We start from the raw sequence: 24,430 nt of genomic DNA on the forward strand, positions 1-24,430 counted from the left end.
CTATCTATCTATCTATCTATCTATCTATCTATCTATCTATCTATCTATCTATCTATCTATCTATCTATCTATCTATCTATCTATCTATCTATCTATCTATCTATCTATCTATCTATCTATCTATCTATCTATCTATCTATCTATCTATCTATCTATCTATCTATCTATCTATCTATCTGTCTGGGTGCTCTTGGAATCACTTACTTAACTTGTTTTATACCGAAATTAGTATGATAAGTTAAAGAAGTTTGAAGACTATATGTGGCAGACCATGACATCCATACCGTGAACCTCATACCGCGAACGTTGTCAAGCCCTTTTCGACTCGCGTGACACGCACTCATGAACCATTAGCCACGGTACACGCCACAGTTAAATCCGCCGCTGTGTCAGAAACGTAGTTCTGTCATAGAAATGACGTCTAAAATTTCACATCAGAAGGCAAAGAAAAAAGTTCCGTCCCAGGAGTCGAACAACAGCAGCGGGGCATGCTATCCACTGCACCACGGTCACATACTTTGTGAGATTTAAAAACACGCCTTTTATATATGTACCACTGCCCTCTTAAAGTACCCTTTGTAAAGTGTAATAATGCATGATGACTGTGAAATCCACGGTTAGTTCCTCCAAAGCATCATGTCTACGCGTCCGTCCTATTTGGGGTGTTTCAAATAGGAGAACCGATATTTTGTCAACGTCTTACCATACTGCCAGGTGGCGACATTACCCAAAGCGTCGACGTGAGAAATACACGAAAAACAAAAACACGTACAAATAACACTTCGCAGTACTGCTTTCAACAATGATGCATTGGTGAAATCTTTTTCAACAGTATAAGATAAGAATCAAACAATCTAAGTTTAGAAAAGTTTTGGCATATATTGTTTAGACAGAATAAAAAAATACCTGCAGATATTTGCTAAATGTCTTTTTATTTAGCCTAAAATAATGAAATTCACCATAATATGCTTTGCCACTGCGCATTTCTAATTCGCTCGCCCTTCACCACAGGCCAGTTCGAGACCGATGGTGTGTCCGTTCCCGACAGCCGGTGCAGTTTCATCATGGACAGCGGCAACCGCAGCTCGGGCCGCTTCTTCTCGCCCCAATACCCGAGCTCGTACCCGCGGGACATCAAGTGCGCCTACAGCTTCCTGGGACGAGAAAACGAGAGGGTCAAGGTGCTCTTCGAGCAAGTGCGCCTGCAGCGCGGAGACTTCAGGTGCGTTCTCTACTTGCACCATGTCAGCGTACCATTAATTCTCTCTCGGCAATCTAGCAGGAAGAACGATGGACAAAGATCTGGAAAACTGAGCTCGATGCCAGCTCTAGCTTGGTGCTTTATACGTTTCTGAACCCTGTGAAGGAAACAAACGCCAGAGGAACGAGAAAATAAGCTCATTTGTTAGCTAAAGATAAGGCAGAAAGAGAGATTATGTCTCTACTTTATTTTTAACCGTGTTTATTTTAAACCGTGTTTCTGCAACTGGCTTCTAGAAGATAGAGAACTTACATTTACGACTGGCCTGTACACAAGTGACACTGGAACCCGTAATCTTTCAGGAATATCGTTTACAAGAAGGAGGATTATTTACTCGTTTACCACTTAACGAGGCTTCGATTTTGCTATTTTGTACACACGCCCTGGCTATCTGCATTTCGCCCGTGTTATCCGTCTCGCTTCAAATGAACTGACTTGTCCGAAACACAGTCATCCTATAAAAAAAAATATTGTGTACTCACGTTTGACGTACTTGATAGGTTGAGAGAAATTCGCAGCTGTCGTCAAAAGTAAATCACTATCCTCGACAAAAATTCAAGTCTTCCTGCAATTCATGAATGTATTTTCTCGACTTGCACAGTACTTGTTCTTTGTGCGTCTTAGAATAGGCCATGAAGTTAAATACAAAGCTTCCTGTCGAGGCAGCAGGAATATCCAGCCTACTGTTGTGCGTCATGTTCTCTAAACTTGACTGTACGTGAGCACTAACGCACGGATATGCACGAGAATGAAGCTAAAGCTGCTTTCTTCTGTATCGTGCGTTTTAAATGGACGCAGCTGCTTCAACAGTCCGGACGTTATCCTGGTTCACGATGGCCGAGACGGCAGTGCTCCCGTCATCGGGCAACTGTGCAACCGCAACGTCTGGGTCGAGATGATGTCCACGGGACCCGACCTGTACATCACCTTCAGCGCACAAAGCCACTTCCCGGGTCGAGGCTTCATGGCCAAGTACACCTTCTCCGAGACGCCTTACAACGGCACGCTCGACCAGCTAGTATCCATCGGTGAGTTGAGACATTTTCGAAGTAGGACCACCGTGGACGATTCAAAGCACTCGATTGAAGAATACAACTTAGCTATTAAGTCGATTTTGCACGGAAATACTTTTATCTGGAAGTTGATTTTAAATATGACAAAAGCTCAAGGACCTCTTAACGCATCTTTTGTACTTTACAATTAAAGTGTCGAAGCCACTGCTAATATTCCTAAAAACAACAGACCCAACGGGCTTTATAGACCAATACCGATATTGTTAAAGTGAGGAGTGTGAGACTGTGCGTGTGTGCTCCCACTCTTTCTCTTCCCCTTCTCTCTTTTCTCTCTACCACTAGCTTTTAAACTCCTGTATTCTTTTCCCCAGTGTAGATCAGCCTACAAGTTTTCGGAAACTGATTACCATCCCTGCCTTTACTTCCTCTACTGTTCTTTTTCTTTCCCCATCCATTCGTCATATTTGCCTAGTTGAACAGTTACTTTAATAGTCGTCGTTTCAACATGCTCATTTAGAAACCATTACAAATATAAATGAAACATTGGAAGTTAACCAAGGCGTCCTATGGTATTACCATGTTCTGGCGTGGTTGAATGGTTAAAGGGACACTAAACGCAATTTTATTTTTCGTATTACTAAATTGCTTTTCTGTGACATTCAATGCAACACTCTTGCTGTGAGAAGATCCTTGGTAAGGAAAAAACGCGCAAAAAGAAAACGCGGGCTTCGAGGCCACCTTAACGTGTCCACGACAGCTGCCGTGAAGTCATAGATTAAGATGGCTTCTGCTAGGGCTCACATAGTTCCGAAAGGGTAAAAAAAGGAAACACATCGTCTTCTTAGGGAGCCAGAGACTAAACGGACCATCATTCCTAAAGGGTAAAAAGGAAACACATTGTCTTCTTAGGGAGCCAGAGACTATATAGGTAGCAAGTTTCAGAAAATTTCGTTCAGTCTATGTGACCAATGTGCGAAAAACAACAACAAAAAACTTGAATTCCGTGCCTTCACCATTAGAGTTTCCGGAGGGAACTGAAACTTTTGAAATTGATTGCCTCATCTATGAATGACTGCAATGTGGTGAAATTGAGCGCTAGAGAATTTTCAGAGTATAATTTTATGTATAAACCAATTTATTGTTTCACTTTAGTGCTATTTGAAGTTAGTGTGTCAAGCGTCGCTGTAAGTGCCACAAGATTTCACCACTGTGACACTGAGTACAAAAAGCTTAGCAACTTTTTCATTCGTCTGGCAATTATTTGTACGTGCACCTGTCATCGATATTCTCCAATTCACAGTCATGTAGTGCATCGTATTCGTACTCCTCACGCACAGCCAAGAGTTACGTATTTCAGACCGTGCGTATGTCATAACTTACTGACGCTTCCACGTTTGTCTGGGTGGAGGGATGATCGCCATCGTAGCTCCGCCGTAGAACTTCGGACGTACGATTTGAAGCTCGTAGGATCGGTCCATGCTGGTGGTAAATGATCTTTTCGTACACATTTTCACATTTACATTACCGTTACTCCCCTATACTATGATCCACAGCTCTTTATTATAATATTACTTTCTCTCCCCTGCACTTTTTTTTTGGCACCGCGGTCTGTCAGTCTCTAACATATTGCTTATTAAAGGCGCACTCAGCGTTTGATTCATTCATGTACCTACATCGCGTTGGTTCTCGATGTAATTTTGATGTAATGAACATTGCTTTATTAGGGGTCAATGAATACCCGCCTGTGGTAAAAATTTAGCAATGTTTCTCGTTCACCTGGATTATTTATTGTCTTTTTTCAGAGCCACAGAAGACCTCGGACGGTGGCGCCTTCAACAAACAAGGTCAGAACGCATGCATGGTTTTTTATACTTTTCTTACAGCTGCCGCTAGCGTTCCAGCATGGATCAAAGAGGCGCTGACTTCAAAGGAAGAGCTCAAAGCCGTGCGGGGCAATTCCTCTGGTTACGTGCTTGGTTAAACCGCACAGTCAAAGGTAACGAAGGCCCGGGAAAGTCAAACCTCACCGTTGCTTAGTTCTCTCGTAAGTTTTAAAAGGTTTTCTTGAACATTAATGAGCACGAACACGAGACTAACGACAGGGTGTGCGTGCTGGTTCCGCTTTTACAAATGCTGCTATATTTAATATTGCTGCGAAACAATCCGTACAGACGTCAGCAAGCCTAACGATAACGATGCAATGCGATACCTGGTCTGCATTGACTGATACCAGCCACGAAGAGCTGGGCACTGTTGTCAAGAGAATACCTCGGCATGCTGGGATAGTATCTCGGCACAAAGTGGTAACATCTCAGCAAGGAAACCCAAGCCACGCGGCGCTAGCGTCAACCGAATGATTTCAAGACACGCTGCGGAGCTTTCGTGTTAAGCTTGCTGACGACTGCTGGTTCAACATCTTTTTTTAAATTGTCACGGAATTTGGCAGTGACTTCATGGTGGAAGTTTCTTACTTTTTCACAACAGGCTCTTGTTTCGCATGAGCCTTGCCTGCGTTATCGGGCAGTTACACTCTAAAATTTTGTTCTTGAAGGATCGGAAGTACTACGAGCGGGCGAGCGATGGCCAGCATTTTAGTCAATCGCAACGTCCCGTGTTACACAGCGCATTCCGATTGAGACAGACAGTCTTTTGAAGTGGCATAGCTTTCGTTATTGACTGCTTCACACACACACGGACAGAGGAACAAATGTAGAACACGCGCGCAAGCTCACAACTGGTCACCTTTTCGAGCCTGCGTGAAGGATGAACCGAGAGCTACAACATCTGGTTACGAACTATTTATTGTTTTCTGAAAACGTGAGAACGTGCGCATGGTGACGCAAAAGGGAAAGGGGAGAAAAGGCGCGCGGTTTGAGTAGTCCTCTACCTTCCCCGCACCGCTTGACCAGAGCTTTAGGGGCGAAGCTCGTTATAGTGGCACCCATTCGTCCCTTGTAGCCGTTGTAGTAGTGTGTAACCAGTCTTACATTTTGACCACGAAGCGCAAGCCGTAAGATAGTGTGCGTGTGCCACCTCTCGTTTAGTCCTTGGAATGTCCGCTGGATGGCGGTGCATATGCGGAATATATGATGAAAAGATGCGAGATGGTGGTACTTGGAGTGTTGAATAGATGGACGAATGGACACACAGACAGATGCATGGACGGACTCGTCAATGGCTACACCGACGGATGGACGCATGGACGGACGCAGGGGCGGATGCATAGACGAACGCAGGGACGGACGCACAGATGAACGTGCGGACGCACAAACAGACGCTCGCACGGACGGGCGAATGGACGTACGAATGGTCACACAGGCGGACGCATGGACGGACGGATGCTTCGCCCCACTCTCCATCATTCACTCGGTGGATATGCTGCCATTTTATACTTTGTTTCTTAGCGATGCCGAAGGCGCTGATATCCGGGAGCGACGTAAAACGATGCGCTACAAACTATAAACAAAGAAATACAACTCTATCTTCATTAACGCAGATGAACTCTGCAGTGGTGGACTAGAATAGCTGCGAAAAAGTAAGACAAATACCGGTTAAACAAATCTGTAACGTAAACACAAACTCCTCAATAGCCTGTATCAATCTTGAGGCTGACGTCACACATTTCTGAGGAGAGTTCTACTCGTGCTCCGCAAGAGACCGAATTCCTTGTCTGACATCGAGATAGACTCCTAATTCACACAATTGTTTCCGGTATTTCTACAATAGAAGGCTCCAATGAATCCCAGCTTTAGTTTTTGCCTATCTGGTGAAGCAAGGTTTGTGTCTGCTAAGTCAACGGTGTCCATTTTTTGTCCGTGTATGTGCTGCGGAGCTTGCCATAAATAAGTATGAACTCACACAACTGTTTCACATGGTTTTATATTATTATTATTATTATTGTTATTATTATTATTATTATTATGAGTAGTAGTAGTAGTAATAGTAGTAGTAGTAGTAGTAGTAGTAGTAGTAGTAGTAGTAGTAGTAGTAGTAGTAGTAGTAGTATGCTGTCAAATTTTCGCCTAATTTGTGATAATGACCCGTTCCGCTCAAATATTTTTTGTTCACCACCGGAAGTAGCGTGTTTGTCGGTATGAAACAATGATAGACCAGTCTTTATCTCTTGTTGAATTCGTCTGTTTCTCGAGCAACTTTTATTTTGTTTTAACATTCCTTAATGCACTGATTGCTCCGACTCAACAGAAGTTTATCGCTGAGTAGAACTGGTGCGATGTCAGCCGTTTCGTTTCATTGTTGCTTGAACGAACAAGCGAGCTTGAAATCGTGCGTTTAGGAAAGCAGCGCCATCCGTCGAAAATAGATGGAGCGATCGATTGCTCTGGTTTCGACCAGAGTTCACGTGTGGCGCTCCAGTATCGCGAGCATTGTTTCTCCCCGTTCGTCAATGCTCTTCCTGCTCCTGTGCGGCGGTTGCTTTTAAATCGTGCCAGTTTCACTCTCCTGAATGAAACTCTTATCTATTCTCCGGCACGTAATAACACCACGATGTGTCAATGGATGCAAACCGCTGAACGTGTGCAGTCACCATCAGACTGACTCTGCCAGAACCCCTTTTTTAGCGCAGAGCACTTCAGAGAGGCAAGCTTTCGTCTCTACTCTTAGCCACAAACGCTCCGAATCCACTCTTAGCCACAACCGGCAAAGCAGATTGACACCATTTTTGAGTGGTCGAGCAGGTGTATGAGCACGTAAAGCGTTGGAGCGTTTTTGTGTGGTTACTTATTTATTTATTTTATATATTTATTTAACAGTACTGTTGGCCGAAGGCAGTTACAGGGTGGTTGCGTTACAAGATATGCAATACAAAAGGGAAAAAATGCACTCCTCAAGACAACACTTTCGCCATGCCCACCTTTTTCCCACAAAAGGGAAAAGAAAAGTCAGCCCCGTAACTGTCTGCATCTGGTGCGACACCTCAACAGTAGCTCACAAGGGATGGGTGTAAGGAGGGATAAAAAGGATAGGATTAAAAGGTAAATAGAAAGAGAGGCGCAGGGACAGGGAGCGACGGTAGTAAAGAGAAGATAGGAAAGATGAAAACGGTCACAGGAGTCCGAGGACGGGGCACCACTGGCGAGAGCTCCTGTCGGCAACAGGAGATGGCGTAGGGCTAATCCAGTCGGCCAGAGCTACGCTGTCGTCGTCGTCGGGGACCGGCGTCAGGAGGTGGCGTAGGACCAACCCAGTCGGTCAGAGCTGCACTGTCGTCGGAGATCGCGAAGGCACAACCGGTCGGCACGGAATCCAGCGAGCGAGTCGTGGTGCTCGTTGTGCAGTCTTCTTGCTGTATCCCAAGTGCAGAAAGTAATACAAGACTGTGCAACTGCCAATGAGGTGGAATTGAAACTTGTTTCATAAATTGAGAGCAATTGGGTGTAAAGATCAGCAATTCGTCGCCAGTGCTGAAGAACAGGACGATGCACCACAATGAAGTGAAATTCATCATAGTAGACATTGCTGTCCTGTTGTTTCGCTTCAGTGTTGGTACGGACGAGCTGCTGATGATGCAGCATACGAGAAACGTATTCTTCATCGAAGGAGGCAGATGAATTGACAGGCGCAGTGAAAAAAGTTATGTCAATCAAAAAAGAGGGGCAATCGCCATAATACTTCTAAAGTGTGCTTGCACTGGTTGGATCCCCACCACTGCGGTCACATCAATTCGTAGGAGGACTTGAAATGCTATATATTCGCTCGCTGTTTTAGTTCGGCGCACATTAAAGAGCCCCCGGGGCTCAAAATTACACGATCTCCTCCTCCATGGCGTCTCATAGCCCGAGTCACTTCGTAATGTTCAACACTATAAAGCAACCAACCGTCTCTTCCAGTATATCTTGTAATTATCTTCCCAAAGATGACAAAAAAACTGCAGGAGACAGACATTATGATAGGCGGGAACGAGATCACATTGGCCAAGACAATGATCATGAGTTTCACGGCTTCGACTTCGATGCACGTGTCGCACAGCGTAGAAGCTTTCCAGAGGCCTAGCCACAAAATGGCACACCACGCCCGCCCCTCCGCCCTCCCCCGCCCTCCAAAAATTTTCTGCCTTGGCATAGAGAGGAAAAAAATCTCAAACATGTGCCCCTCACGAAATCAAGGTGCTCCCCCCTGCACCAGGAAAATATTCTGACTACACCCCTAGTTCACTCCATCTGTTCTTCCGCTTCACCCCGTGTTTTATCATTCAACGTGGTCGCGCGCTCGACGACTTAAACACGTCACCGTACTCCCGTCAAGAGCCGCTTTCCATTTTATGACATGCGGTGAAAGCCAGCCCGCAGAAAGTGTCGCTGTTTGCGTGGCGTGTCCTATCTTTCACACATTGGCGAGGCACTCGTAGCATTTATGAATAAAGGAACCAACGTCCTATATGTCATAGGGCTCTGAATATATACTATGCAAGGGTATACGCGCATGTCGTTGGTTACCTCATGTCGCCTTATGCACTCCTAATGGTCGTGCCAATAGGATAAACCGCAGCGCGTACCCCTTTTGGGCTATAGTTGCGTTCAATGCCGGCAAGGGTAATGGGTTTGCAGCGCCCTATCCCATTTGCCTTTCTCAGGGTTAACGTCAGACTTCTAAGAGTAGTTTGCGCCTATAGAGACACGCAGAGGCATGCACGCAAGCACGGAAGCACGCACCGCCTAGCGCCCAACAAGAGCTGAATCGATGGGTATATATGGCCCCGTGCGTTGAGTATACCCCAAGGAACGTTTCTTCTTCCTTGCAACGCCGCATCTCATTTGTATGCCAACAGCCCCGTGGTCGCGGCAGGCCAAGACCTCGTTCGAAGCCGGCCGCACAATACTTAGGGCAAGAACGGCCGATCATCGGACAATAACAAAGGGGCCAACGCAAAGCAAGCAGAGCAAGCCGCTCGAGTGATGTGTGTGCGTATGCAAAACTATTGGGAAGACTGAACAGCGGGGCAAAGAGTGGCCGAAGGGGAAGGGGGGGGGGGGGGGGCAAGGAGCGACAGGCCTAGAGTTCTACAGGGTGCGACAACTTAATCTGCATATTCAATGCGTTCGATGCCGCGAGTTTGGTCGAAGCACAGGACGAAGAAAGACATCTGCGTGTCTTCTTGGGTTGACAGTGTGCCGATGCTGTTGGGGAATTTTTCGTTTTTCTTTATCGTCCTTCTTCCGGAACGCTGCCGGAAGTCCTGGCAGAGTGCTTGGCGATCGAAGCGTCCTGTGGACATAAAGAGCAACAGCGTAGACGAAGACAAAAGATGAAAACAATGGAGAGGCGGGACTGCGGCGAGGACACACGGATCTAAAAGAAGCGGCAAAATGTATGTACGGAAAGTTTATTGACAGAATGTCTTTCTTGATGGAGCCAGTACAAGGGAACGAAAGAAGGGAGCAAGATAGCGAGAAAGTTCCGCAAGTTGTAACTCTGAGCATGTGCATAACTTCGCCCTTAGCCGTTTTCTCCGCAATGGCTCAAGAACTTCGCTGTGTGAACAGACACGTGAAATGCGTGCGAAGAACGTCACTGCTAATTTCAGTTTTCTTTTTTGCGTCACGGCTACTCAGCAATTCTGCCAGCTTTAACGCATGCATTGTAAACGTTCTTTGGGCGATTATCTATCAGTTTTAGTTCGTATAGGAGTCTTTCAAACAGACAACGTGTGAATTCTTCGCATGCTTTCGTAACGACCGTGGCGAACATACCATCAGTGTGGTCGGGGAAGTGGGCAACTGCTGCCCGTTTTGTGGTGGACAAAGTCCAGCCACAAGTGGTCACCACCATCATCATTAATGCAGTCATCAGGCTGACTGCCCTCAATGCGCTGTGAAGGCCTGTCCTATTGACCAATAAACACTACGGCGCTTGTAGCGGTCACGTTATCGCTGCAAAGGTTATTCTTATCTACCCACCTATTACTTGGCGTTTGACTCGCGTGCTTGGGTTCTCTTGGAATTCAGTCCGACACTACTAATGAGCAGCGGTTATCTATGATTGACCAGTGTTTAACTATAAATGCCTTGCTTATGAGTATTTATCCTGAGTTTCTGCGCAAAGGCGTCCTTAACACTAATTTTTTCCCTGACCCATTCTTACCACCTCTTGTCCATCGAGATTACACCTCTCATTTCTTTTTGCCGCGGCTTGCTGCGTCGTCCTAAATAATGTTAAACCTTCTACGTGAGCTTCCAGGTTTCTTTACCGTAAGCACCGGTAAAATGCAGCTAAGATGTCGCCAGCAGCCATTATGCTTGTTGACAAAACAGGTATACAGACTGCTTAATGAGCGTGAGCTTTGACGTAATAACTATCATTAGTGTTATGTACGCACGCACACAAACACACTCACGCATGTGTGGACTCACACACACGTGCGCAATGCCACAAACACACACCTGCGCTTCGAACTGTCAGATGACCAAACCATCTAACAAGCTTCTTGTAAGCCCTGAGGGTAATAAATAAATAAATATTTAATTAATAATTAATAAGAGAGAGAGTTAGTAAGTATTCATTCTGAAGCGACAGGGCATGCAAACACGTACACCAGGAAAAAAATGTCAGTACACTACAAACACCCACTAATTTTTCAACACACACAAGAAAAGAAAAGGCAGTAAGGCTTACCTGCGAATGGCCGTGCAACAAGCAAACCTATCAATTCGGCACGCCTAGGGCTCTATGTACGTGAAAGATAACTGTTAAGGCATCTGATTTTATCTTCCTGCAAGTTAAATCGTGGTTGGCTTATCTATGCGATATCCAACGTCTCAATCATAAGGCGTATTTCTTCATTCCCACGTCAATACAAAGCTGCGCATTCATGAAATTTTGGTGTGCACTTACATTATCTATAAAGATATTAAAAGGTGAGCTTCCATTTAGCAATGTCATAATAGTGTCTTGCATAAAGACTTGCTAAAAATTAACTTGCATAAAGGTGAAATCAAATGCCCTAGTTGTCTTTCGCGTAGAGCCCCACGCGTGGCGGATTGATAGGTTCACCTATTGCATGGGCATGCGTAGATAAGTTTCCACTCCTGCTTGCTTTTTTTTTTTTCCTGCCACTCTTCAGTTGTTAGCCGGCGTTTTCGGTGTCGCAACTTTTCAAGTAGACCCTAGTGCTCGATAAACGCCAGTTGTGGTTGCAGTGCCGGCTATACTAGTTTAATGATTTCATTGATTTGTGGGGTTTAACGTCCCAAAACAACCATTAGATTATGAGAGACGCCGTAGTGGAAGGCTCCGGAAATTTCGACCACCTGGTGTTCTTTAACATGCACCCAAATCTGAGCACACGGGCCTACAACATTTCCGCCTCCATCAGAAATGCAGCCGCCACAGCCGGCATTCGAACCCGCAACCTGCGGGACAGCAGTCGAGAACCTTAGCCACTAGACCACCGTGGCGGGGCTTGTGACCGTCTTTGCACGCGTTGTCTGTTTAAAACCATTTGAGGAGGTACGAAAAACGAGGGTTGCATTGTAGAAAAAAAAACATTCTGTGCTGTTACATGCAAAAACCAAGGTATGATTGTGATGCCGTGGGACGCCGGAAATAACTTGGTGGAGGACACTGAAAGTTCCTATTACCTGAGTTTATTAATGTGCACCTAAATCTAACTACACGGGTCCCTAGCATTGTCGCCCAATCAAAGTTCAGGAACCGCAAGTGGGATAAACCTCCCTTTTTAGGATTTCGGTGGATTCCGGTGGTTTCGGTGATCTTTCGGATCACCGAAACTGCCGCCGCAATGACGCAGCTTCCTGACGGCCCTCTTTAGAGCAATTATCCTTTGATATATTTCCATTAGCACATGTCTGAAGAGTACATGTCATATTATATGTGCACATGTATAGATACGCACGGGTTCGTTTTTTTTTTTTCTTGTCAAGTTCGCACACACGTGCATGGGCAGTTATTGTTTTTTTCTTTTCCTTGAACAATGTTCGCTTTCGGTGTTATGGCGAATGCTCATCTACAAGTGAACTGAGGTGGGGCCTAACGATTCATTTTAGGTGCCGTGACTGAACCATGACCCGCAGTTATTCAAACTTATGATGCGTTGCACTTTCACAATCAAGCTGACACCCCATCGCGGTGGTCTAGTGGCTAAGGTACTCGGCTTCTGACCTGCATGCAGGTCGCGGGATCGAATTCCGGTCACGGTGGCTGAATTTTCGATGGAGGCATAAATGCTCTAGGCTCGTGTGCTCAGATTTGGACGCACGCTAAAGAACCCCAGGTGATTGAAATCTCCTGAGCCCTCCTCTACGACGTCTCTCGTAATCATATGGTGGCTTTGGGACGTTAAACCCCACATATCAATCAACAATCAAGTTCACGACAGAGTTGGGCTGGTTCAAATTCTTGTGTTGCCCTTCGGGATATTCGCCTGAAGGCATGCGATCGCGATCAAGCAGCCATTTAACGTCGCGAAAGATAGCTCTCATTCAAATTTGCTTTCATACAGTAACGAGTACACACAGGATACAAAGATAAGAAATACGACCTACTATACCAGATGACGTGGTCAGCCTTTGTCAGCATTTCCCACCATTATATTCGTAGTTAAAACTTACGTAGCTTCTCTTTTCCCGTCAGGTTTTGCGCTTGGCCTCCCAGCCGAGTCAGTTTTTACAACTTTTTGTAATACGTTCGCTACTTTCTTTAGATAAATATTGTGTAAACGGAATGAAGGAAAAAAAATAAATGTAAACCTTTTTTGGCAATCGCCAGCAGAGAGTAACTGGAGGCTCCTTCAGGAGAAGAGTGGCATGACCTCAACGCCGAAGGGCAAGAACTTCGCAACTCTGCGAGAATCGTGCACTTCGCCAACAGACCTGAATTGGGAAAAGCTAGCGTACTCCGCGAACATCACTGCGCCATTATTACCGCAAGTGCACTCTCTAGCGCACTCTCCGGGACGAGAGTCGAACTAGAAGGTGGAAAAGAAAGCGCTGACTCGAAACTTCTTCTATTTCCAGCAGGCACCAAGAGTGAGGAGAAGCGGAATGCGTCGGCGACGTTACCAAAAATCAACGCACTGCGTACCTGCACTTAAGGCCGGAAAGAAAAGTGACGCGTACGCAAAAGTAACTGGTGTAGTATTCAAAGAGGAAAGGAATTGCGATGAAAAGGGCACGATGAAGAAGGAAGTTGAGGGGCAAGGAGAAAAAAAAAGTAGGCCCTTGGGGGCTTTATTTGGCAGCCATACGGCGGTGCATAGACGTCGCATGCGGGCTTCATTTATCATCCCCGCCCTCCTTGGGGCATTCTTATTCGTGGAATGCTTTTGAGCGGGCTGTCGATGCGCGAATATTGAATCGCCCCCAAGTATCGTCCTCTCGACTCTATGCACAGCTAAAGTCTTGACCCTTCCCCACATTCCCTTCCACTCTATCCCTCTTTCTCTCTCTATCTATATGCCATTATTTTTCCAACAGTTTTTCCTTTGTCATCTTGCCAGCCATCGATGTCAAAGCACGAGGGAATGCGAAATAAGGCCACATAGTTTTTTCCCCTCGCTCTCATAATAAGTCCCAGAGCGTGAATAAAAAAAACGAAGGAAGTCGTGGAAAGGTTTTGAAAAGACGTCATGAATTATTTTTTTCTAAAAAAACATAAAAGCAACCAGTCAAAGGTGGACGGCTGGGAGGCAGGACTCGGAGGAAAGGGCAATGGGTTGAAAGGGGGGGGGGGGTCTCAGACAAAAGCCTCCAAGGGGGGGGTGGGGGGGCTTAAGGTGAAGCTCTCTTGGCGTCTGCTGCACGACGGCGCTCTCTGGAATTCAAAATGTCCTGATCGTTATGCAAAAGCGGCGGAACGCTAAGCAAGTCTGCTCCCGCAGGCTTTAAGAGCCTCCCCCTCTGCTTGTCGCGTTTCTCCGTACTAGGCCCCCGCAAGACTTTTCCTTGCGTGTATGAGAAGCTGTAAACTCTTCATTATTCCGAGAGACTCCCGCTGCCACCGTTAGAGAAGAGACGCGATCCGGAAGAACAGCTTGCGGGATTTGTGGTATGCGTGCGATCGTCCCGCCTACGACAGGTGTTCTGCAGAGTAGGCTGCGCTGTTAGTTCGTCGCTCATTTAAGGTCGACCGAGGAGTTTTGTGCTTCTGTGCCGTCTTCGTACTCCTCCGCGGAACTTTTTAATTCTGAAAGAAGTAGGTATGCGTTGTCATTTGTAGTATAACCCTTGATTGGTATTAAAGCTGAGATTCTAGGTCGTGGCTCTGTACTTGAACAAAATGTGAGAGGAGTTGGTTAGATGTCTGCGAACTCAAAATGGAGTGTTTTCTTGCGACAGGTAGTTGCTAGTTGCGTTGAAGGGCCAGTCAACAGGCTCCGAAACGCGCAGAATAAGCTCGCGCATTTTTCCTGCGCGTGACCAAACTCCTTCAACTCGCAGTGACGTCAACTGGGCGATCGGCGACGTGACGTCGACGTGACGTCGATTGCAGCACGTCGATTGGTCTAAACCAGGTATCAATAAAGAGTAGTGAAGTCAACGTCGCCGATCGTCGAGTTGACGTCACTGCGTGTGGAAGAAGGTTGGTCAGGCGTACGAAAGATGTGCGAGCTCTTCCTGCGCGTTCCGGAGCCTGTTGACTGGCCCTTCAAAGAACAATATAAAGTCTTGTAAAGGTGCAAAATACCCCAAAAAATGATCCTCAAAAACCCCGGTGCGCGTGAGGGGGTGCTTTTTGTAGACACCGCCTAATATTCGTTTAATAATTACACCAGTAATAGGGTCGCCCGTGGCTCTTTCTTTGCAATGGCGGTTAGACACACGAAAGAGAAAACCGTGACAGGAGGCTCCGTAAAGAACAGATTGCCGGAGGCAGCGCAAAAAGATTGTCTTTGCAGAGGTCGTAATCAATAGTCGAAAGCAAGACAGATTAATAATTAGTGACTCCAAGATGACCATTAGGAATTATACAAAGGGATGGATCTCTACCGAAGCAACCAAAATCCTGAACCACAGAGCAGAAGACTTCCGGAAGAGCAAAACTTCACTCAAATACCTCAAGTGGATCTCGGCGCACATGGGAAAATAAACGTCGAAGACACAACTATCCCTTCAAACCTCAACGAGAAAGCCCACCGAACCACGTGAGAATCGATTAACCACGGCTCGGACAGCTACGACCCGGCACCCCGCACCCACCACAGAAGAGGGGACGACTCTAACGGGGGTGATGGGGACGATGGAGGTGATGACAAAGATAAATATGCGACACAATACTACAGAGACAGACCGGTCACATCGTCCTCGACATATTGACATACTATAAGCGACGACGAAAATAATATCCCCCACCACACAAACAGCTGGACAGATCTCAAGAAACAGATTGGCGAAGACGGCAAACCAGAACCTTTCCAAATCCAGTACACCGGAATAGAGTATACTCCAGACGATACGCACAAGCAATCTGTAAGCTCTGTAAGAACGAACACGCAGATATGGCACATATTCTATGGCAATGCCGACAGGTCACGGCAATATACCGAGAGTACAATACAGGACCGAACCGTTTTGAGGAGCGTTGGATAAGTGCGGTGGGCTGCTCAGATCTGCACGACCAACTGGGGGCAATTCAGCGAGCCCATACAGCAATAGAAAGACTACGCATCACCGTAAAATATATCCAGGTGGCCGGAGCCTGAGCCGGTAACCTTTCGTGTTTTTTATTCATTTTTCAACAAAGTGTTTTTGCATCCGTCCGTGAAGGTAAGTGACTATGGTAATGATAAGAAGTGCGGTGTTTTTCATGCAATTATTTGTAATAACCTCAAGCTGTGAGCAGCCTCTTTTTACTGAATGTCGTGGTACGACACCTGGAGGTTCTACAAAAGTAAATCAAGCTTCAGATTTAATGCTGTTGTAATGAACTTCGTACGTTTCGCGGAATATTCATGAACTACGAATGAGACTAACAGTCTAATCTCGCGTGTAGAAAATGCGTAAACGAACTAATCATATTTATAAGCAGCCGTGGTGCAGCTGATTTTATGCTGACCCATAGTTTCTTCGGCATATTTTTAAAAAAGGATGAGTGCGCTTAGAAAGTTTCCCTCCAACAACCTGTGAAGACTTCCATAAATAGTCTCATTGGCGCCGTATTATGCTACAAGCGAGAGATATTCCTCAGACGAGGCTTAAGTTTTCCATCATAGGTTCCAAACAGCGGCATCTTTATAGGACGGATTATCATAATTGGTGCGCTTAGCTGCTTAGCCGACCAGCACAAAGTAGTTTGTGTGCTAACAGAATTCAGTGCTCTTTGCTGCAATATCCAAACGAACCTTTTTAGCCGATGCAAGAGGAGTGTCGTTGATGACACATAACTAGAATTTATTCGTGTTTCGGTGCATTCACTTAGTGTGCTTGCCTTACTTTTTTTTACAATTTTGAATTTGAATAGTTTGTGTCAATTTAGTGGATGGACTATTCTTCGTGCAGAATTTTTCTCTAGTTGCTTCAAATTTTCAGCACTCTATAGAATTCTTAGCGATGCAAAATACATTGTGTTCATGGCCAACACGATTTCAAACGTGTAGAGAATGTCCATTTATTTACAAACAGTAGTCAAACAAACGCGTGACCTCGCAAGTGTCAAATACGTTTGGAAACCGTTTCGTGCAATATTTTCGAGGTAAAATGTGTAGACGCACGCCGTACACATTTGTGCACACTGTCCATGACTGCGAAAAAAAATATCTATTTGAACATGCTTCTATATCTGTTTGTCTAAAACACTACGTCGACTCATGCAACATTGTGAGCGACTGCATCGCCCATCCCTCCTGTGCCGCTGTTCGCTCTCTTTGCCATGTTTACCACAAGCTGGCCAGCTTCTTACCGTGTAGCGCGTCTGTCACGAAGGAAAGAAAATATGAGGAAAAGAACGGCAGGGAGGTTAACCAGCCTATAGGCAGCCGGTTCGCTACCCGGTGCATGGGAGGGAGATGGGGAAGATGAAAGATAGAGAGCAGAGAGGGAATATAAACACAGCGTCTGTCACTGTTATCCATCTAGCGGAGGAGCTGAAAATTAACGCTGTGCGCGCAACGCGCAGCGCAGTACATGCAGCAGCCCTTCGGTTCGCCGAATTTTTTGTTTGTTTTTCCTACTTCACTCACCCGTTGTGAGTGCTAAACCCACACGACATCCTTGAACCGGAGGCGGCAGCTCTATGCTAAAGGGTGTCTGGGCGGGCAGGGTTCCTCAATTAGCGATTCCGCGCAGCACAAAGAAACACGCCGGTACAACGCTCGAAATGTGGCATGCACCGAGGCCCTTTGTGTCCCTCTCAGTTTGTTGCTCGGCCCAGTTCGTACAGCAACGCCTGTCGCCGGCCCAGTCTGCAAATGTCGGGCGCGTTGAGCGTAATTAAGACGCGTGCTGCCTTCCCTTTACTTAATTCCGTCTCGCTGAGTTCTCGCGCGGTCCTCTAGTGTCGAGCGCCTCCTGTTGTCACATGCGTTCTAGTTTCTCGTCGCCGTTCAAATTTTTGCGCGGAGCCTCACGCTTTGCTTATGGAAGGAGCCGGAAGTTTGGCCAAGCATCTGTTTTCGTTCCACACGGCTGAAAAGTGCGATCTGTTTCTGTGATGTTTCGCCTCTTCGTGTACAATGTAGGCGCAATCTTATTCTTCTCTACTGACGAACTGACGTAGTATACCACACATTAACTAACATCTTTTCAAAAGAAGGCTCGAAGAGGGCTTGGAAAATATGATCAGATGACAGGAATAATGCATGAGACATGCTAGAACTCTTGACAATGAAAAGGAGGAGGGAGGGGTCGACCAGGCAACAAGCTACGAAAGGAAAAAAATAGCATCCGTGACGTTCGCGAAAAGAAAGGCGTGTCAACAAAACTAGAGGGGAATTAAGGCGAGTAGATGTTTAAATGTACGCAGGAAGACGAATAATTTAGTTTCCGTTCAACGTGTCAAAACTCAAGGTGAATTACGGCGAGGAAGTATTTATTTCTACGCACGAATACGATTAATTCAGTTTCTGATGAGTGCAGGCATAACAAGTTTAGTTTAGCTGCAGCAGGGGCTAATTGTAACCGATGGCCGCGTGTACTAATGCTTTGTCGTTTTGCCTGCGTTTCCTGCGCCTCGACTTGATCAGAGTACGAAGACACTTTCATAAACTTACCTGCCTAATTCACCTTCGTTTCTAGCGCGGAAACAACCCTGGCTTTCAAAACATACATCTTGGCGTATTTCATGTTTGAAAACTGGCTACAAGGCAGTGTCGGATAGTGTGTCCATTTACGGTAATGGTTCATGGCTGCATGCACACATGCACACGCACGTGCACGTATCATGCATGCATGCGTGTTTGCACATACATACATACATACATACATACATACATACATACATACATACATACATACATACATACATACAAACGCGTAAACTAAGCGCTAATCTATTGCGATATACGAATAATGAATGCCTGAAAGCTGGACACAGCGAATGCGGCATCTCCGCTCATCCGGTTCCGAAACTCCGCGGCTCCTTGGCGTTAAGTATCGACTCATCCTTCAAGTTCGTGCATGCATGAATGCTCGGAGGAGGGCCGAAACAGGCACCACGTGCAGTAAGGTATAGCGAGGGCCGAAACAACCGCGCCCTCGCGTCAGCACTTCCTAGAGGAGATGGGCCGCTTGCGCTACTGCTGACTCGTCGTCTGCTCTTTTTTTTTTTTTTAATCTCCACGCTCGGCCATTAGTATCTGCGTTGGTGGATCCAAACGCACGACGTGCACGGTCGGCACAACTGGTGATGGCGGGGAAGAGGACTCCTCCCTGTGGCTTCGTTATGTCAGACTTTTTCAGGGGCGAGGATGGTAGGTGGATGGGCGAGGAGAAGCGGTCTCTCCTCTTCGACTTGTTCCTCCTCTCTTTCGAATCGCGCAGTAGGGCGGAGAGTCGAGAAGAAGCAGCGCTCGTAGGCTTGCGAGGGGATGCGAGGTGGTGTAAAAGGGGTGTCGGAGTTATAAAGCGCGAGAGGGCGAGCGGTGGCGGCGGCGGCAGCGGGCGGGCTCGTTCAATTAACGCTAATGCGCCGGCTCAGGGCCTCGTTAAAGACACGCGCTCGAGTCCGCGTTGCCTTTATCACGACCACGCAGAAGGCTCGGCGGCGTCCTCCCCTTTTTCACAGTGGTATATGGACCCCGGCCAGAGAAGCTCGCGCCGGAAACGTGCTTGCCGTGGAGCTAGCTACTCGACGCAACTGTAGACGCAGTCAGTACAGAGGACGTTGTCGTCGTGTTTGTCGCGTTGCGTCGCCTTTCGAAGAAGCGCGCGCAGAGTTCGTGGAGAAAGAAGGGGGGAGGGAAAAGACGGAGAGGGAACAACGCTTCGACAACGACAAGTCGTCGCACTCGCCGAACGAACGGCGTCTCGTAGAGAAGTTTGTTAAGACAGTGCGTCACGTCGATAAATCGAGACATGGCGGCATTGAATGCGCAGAAGTGAACGATGATCACGGTGCCTTTTTTTTTCCTTACCGAATGTGCCGGTCGACGGGCGTTGTATTTAATGCGTCGATGGGTCGAAAAAGGCGTCGCGAGACGATGTTAAAAGGCTGCAGAGCGTGGTTCACGTCAAAAACTTGCAAAGCCTGGAGTTAATTGACGTCACACACGATAAGGTATTTCATTTAATTGTAAGCTTCAATGAATCTCGAAAGACGTTGATTCCTTCGCTTCTTTTAAAGATTGTGATGCATTGTGGAAAACTCACATTTGTTGGGCCATTTACTCATGTTTATAATTCCGTCAGGCATTACTTCATTACATTGAGGATTGCGTTGATATACCTCCTATAAGGCACAATTGTTTTTTTTTCACGCTGTGTTTTTTCTATATAAACGCAAGTCTTTTCATTGTGGCGCGTTGCCACAGTGCTTTGTTGCAATGCACGTGGATGCGGCACGTATGGGAAAGAATATATACGGTCAAAGGCGATATATATATATATATATATATATATATATATATATATATATATATATATATATATGTATATAGTGGGAGTAATAATTCAATGGGCCAGTTAGTCTTCGTGAAGGTATGGGATATGGCACAACGGGAGCTTTGTCAACAAGGATAAATATATTTATTTCCCAACAGTTTCGGGAGGGGTCCTCCCTTCATCAGGGGATGAGTTATACTGACATGAACTTCCAAACTTCGTTGCTGCCGCGTCCCTCTCGCCTTGAAACATGTTTGCGAGAGTAAGAGGGAACTCAAAAAAGGAAAAAACAAAAAAAAACAAAAAAGGAGGAGAAAAAAGAGGAAAAAGAAAAAGAAAGAAAAGAAAGAAAGTAAAAAAGAGGAATAACCACTGGTAACACTGAGAACGAAACCAACTGTCCGTGTACGTCCACATACGGTTCTTATCACGTGCTGTTCAGTTCTCGACGTGTGTCGGGCCACCCAAGATTGTCGCCGCGGTTCCGGGAGGGTCCGTGACGGCGTGCGTAAAGAAAGGGTTTCCCCGTCATGGGTCGGTCGGCGTGCGGCGTGCGTAAACACTTTGTATGTGCATGTGGAAAAAAAGAAAAAAAAAGGAAGAAAAAAAAACGAAAAACAAAAAACAAGAAAGGACAGTGTACACGTCCGAGTCAGAAAAAAGCATGGTCTCCATATATATATATATATATATATATATATATATATATATATATATATATATATATATATATATATATATCCTGCAACCTAAATATGGCTATCCTAAGAAATAATTTTCAAGCCCCGTCAATGTTGTCACAGATATTGTTATTTTTGTCGCTTTTATTACTGCTAAATTTCATAGATAAGTTCTGGGGTGTTATGCCAGCGAGTCCTCGTCAAACGTCCGTGCCTCGGAAGAAGGCAATCTGGGTCAAGGCCAGCCCGCAGCCCGCCTGGCGCGATCAACTTGACGGAGTGAACACGCGCGGCGCCTCCCTGGCCCACGTGCATTGAGTCAGCTGCGCGCGTGACAGCGAGCCGGCGTCCGCGTGTCGGGTGGTCTGACGCATGGCGCGGCGACCCCCATTGGCGGAATCTGCCCTGACGACCAGCGGCGCTTCTGATTGGACATTTTGGTTGGACCCGGTGTAAATAAAAGAAGCCCTGCGGCGCGTCGCGATCGGCGGTCCTATGTGAGAGGCGTCCCCATGTCGGAGTGCCGACATGTGTGTGAGTCAGCGGTCTTAGGCGAAAGGCTGACCTACGTGTTAGAGAGGAAGCTCGGCTCTTCGAGTCTCTGTCGGCCCCAGTGCCGAAATTGTAACGCCTCTGTAAATATGCTGTACATAAACCTTGTTTAACTCACCGTCGTCTCGTCCGCTCGTCTTATCAGCTCTGCGCAGAAGCAGTCGCGAGCTGATAAACATACGCTACCAAACGGCTGGTGACCTTCCCGGCGGAGTTGAAAGCAGTGGCGCCTTGGGACCGTGTTGGCATCGCCGTCTTACGCAACAGTGGTGGCTTCGGCGGGATCGGTCCGTCATTCGCAACAGTGGTTGGCAGCTGCGGGATCGGCCGGCGTCAGCGACATCGATGCGGTGAGTGCCTGATGTTTTCCCCTCAGTTCACCAGACTACTCTAGCTCAGGTTGTAGTAGTTTAGAGAAGGGCTGTGTGAAGCATTAGAGTGAGCTTTGATCGTTTCAAGCAAAGTCGAAGTGCTTTGAAACCAAAGTTAATGCAGAGGGGGTAAACACGGGAGTGTGAAAAATTGCTTGCGCGTCTTGCTAGTAGGCTTATAGTGGGTACGGCAAGTAGATTCTTAACAGGGGCAAACAGCAAGAGGCTAGTGTGAACGATGGAGAACCTTAAAGTGAAGGAACTCATCGAAATTTGTGAGGAACTCGGCATTACTTTGGGCCGTGCGAAACGAAAGCAAGCGATCCTTGAGATCATGAAGGATGAGGGAGTGTCGGCGGAGGAAGTCGATGAGGCCTGGGTGGATATCAAAGCACGCCGTGAGGAGGCTGAAAGGCGAGAAGTAGAAGCTCGCGAACGTGAAGAAGTTGAAAGGCGCGAACGTCGCGAGCGCGTGGAGGCCGAGAGACAAGAGCGCCTAGAGTTGAAACGACTAGAATTGGCAATCCTACAGTGTTCGCAGGCGCCTAGCGTAGCTTCTCCGACGATTCAGGTCAGCGGTTTTAGAATTCGGGACCAACTGCCACCGTTCGTAGTAGGCGAGGACATGGCGAAGTATCTCGTCAAGTTCGAACACGTCTGTGAGCAAAACGCTTTGGAGCGGCCTCTTTGGGCGCGGAACCTGCTAGCTCTTCTTCCCGGCGAAGTGTCCGACGCGATAACTTGCTTGTCGAGGGAAGCGTTTGAGAGCTATGACGAGGTTAAGGAAGTGCTCTTGAGACGTTATAAGTTGTCACCCGAGGCTTTCAGGCAAAGGTTCCGGTATGCTGAAAAGGGGAAGGAGTCACACGTTGACTTCGCGTTTCGTCTTAAAGCCGATTTGATTGAATGGCTCAAGGGCGAAGGTGTTTATGACGACCGCGATAAAGTGGTGGATTGCGTTGCATTGGAGCAATTCTACCGCTGCATCGAGGAGGATGTCAAACTTTGGCTGCAGGACAGACTTGGGGACGTACAGTTAAACAAGGCAGCTGAGTTAGCTGAGGAGTATTATACTCGCCGAAAGTTGCATAGCAGGGCAGCGCGCGTTGAAAAGGATGAAAGGAAAGAGGGCTTTTCAAAGAAACCTGATCAACGGAGACCCGTTCCGCACCGTAATTTCAAAAAGGACCCGTCTCTTACGAAGGACAGTGTAGGGGAAGGGCAAACAGAAGCGGAGAAATCGAGTGAGGTTTCTACCACACAGGCATCTGAATCGGAAAACAAACGGAAGCCGCTAATCTGCTACAACTGTAAAAAGGAAGGGCACATCGCGAGAAACTGTCAGGAAAAGTCTGCCTTCGCAACGATCCGAGAATCAGAAAAAAACATTCGGTTGTTGGAGCCGTATCTCCAAGAAATTAGGGTCAATGAGAAAACGTGCTGAGCACTTAGAGACTCAGCGGCAACCATGGACGTTGTCCATCCTTCATTGGTGTCTCCGGATGACTTCACAGGAGAATGCGCGTGGATTAGGCAAGTCGCCGAGGTGCAGAGTGTTCGCTTACCAATCGCCACGGTTGTCATTGAAGGCCCGTTCGGTAAGCTTCGCACCGAAGCAGCTGTGTCTGCCGCGCTAAATAATCGTTTTTCTTATCTTTTCTCCAACAACTCGGAGCAGCTTCTCAAAGAGCAGGGCAAATCGTTCTTCCCCAACTTAGCGTGCATGGCTCTCACGCGATCGCAAGCGCGAAAGCTTTCGCGGAAGCTTGACTTGGTTCCATGCGGTGAACTCTCAAGTGACCTTGTCGGCGGGTCAACGGAACCCCAGAAAGGAAAGTTTCCGCATGAGTCATGTGAGCAGTCACGCGAGCGGCCCGTCGCCGAACCTAGCTGCGCGGTTTCCGGAGAAAGGGGAGACGACATGGCGCCATTGAGTCAGAGCGAGAGGGTTGCAACGCTCTCGCCTGTAGCGGAAAGTTGGAGCGAGCTGCCGAGAGTGGATCGAGAGACGCTCATTCGAGAGCAGCGTGAGGATTTCTCGATTGAAGCGCGAGTGGAAAGCCAGAAAAACGCGGCAAAAGTGCTGTCGAAGGAGCACTACGAGAAATCGAGGAAGAAGCGCGTTTTTGAAGTTGATAATCAGGTAATGCGGCTGCAGCCATCCAAAAGGAACAAGCTTGAGGTTGATTGGGAAGGGCCCGCCAAAGTATTATCGAAGCCTTGCGATACAAATTATGAGGTGCAAGTAGGAAGGCGGCAGAACAAAATTTACAACTTGATGAAACCCAATGTTCAACATCAAGCGGTCGTAAATCAGCTGTTGAATGCTTCAGAGGAAGAGGAAGCAGAGATTTTGAGTTCTAGTGAGGTAATCGAAGGGGGATCGAAAGTAATCCGGGAGCAGATAAACCTAGAGCCTAGCTTAAGTGAAGGAGGACCTGAGAAAGAGGACCTGAGAAAGATTGGTTCCGAGTTTGAAGACGTGTTTTCGGACCGCCCCGGAAACACGAGGGTGATCGAACACGATATCGAGCTAAGCGGTGAG

At 46.9% G+C, this 24,430-nt stretch overlaps 1 protein-coding gene across 2 annotated transcripts in view; it reads left to right on the forward strand.

The window, feature by feature from the left end:
* LOC142817694 (suppressor of lurcher protein 1-like) overlaps nucleotides 1-24,430 on the forward strand; it is a 413,217-nt gene that overhangs the window by 165,305 nt on the left and 223,482 nt on the right. For both annotated transcript variants that reach the window (XM_075895045.1, XM_075895044.1), the window contains exons 6-8: nucleotides 1,012-1,222; nucleotides 2,060-2,289; nucleotides 4,077-4,118. In XM_075895045.1, the coding sequence (XP_075751160.1) occupies nucleotides 1,012-1,222; nucleotides 2,060-2,289; nucleotides 4,077-4,118 (483 nt within the window). The remainder of the gene's footprint in view (nucleotides 1-1,011; nucleotides 1,223-2,059; nucleotides 2,290-4,076; nucleotides 4,119-24,430) is intronic.

The sequence above is a fragment of the Rhipicephalus microplus genome, chromosome 5 (genome assembly GCF_043290135.1).
Source record: "Rhipicephalus microplus isolate Deutch F79 chromosome 5, USDA_Rmic, whole genome shotgun sequence".
In the NCBI taxonomy this organism is placed as follows: domain Eukaryota; kingdom Metazoa; phylum Arthropoda; class Arachnida; order Ixodida; family Ixodidae; genus Rhipicephalus; species Rhipicephalus microplus.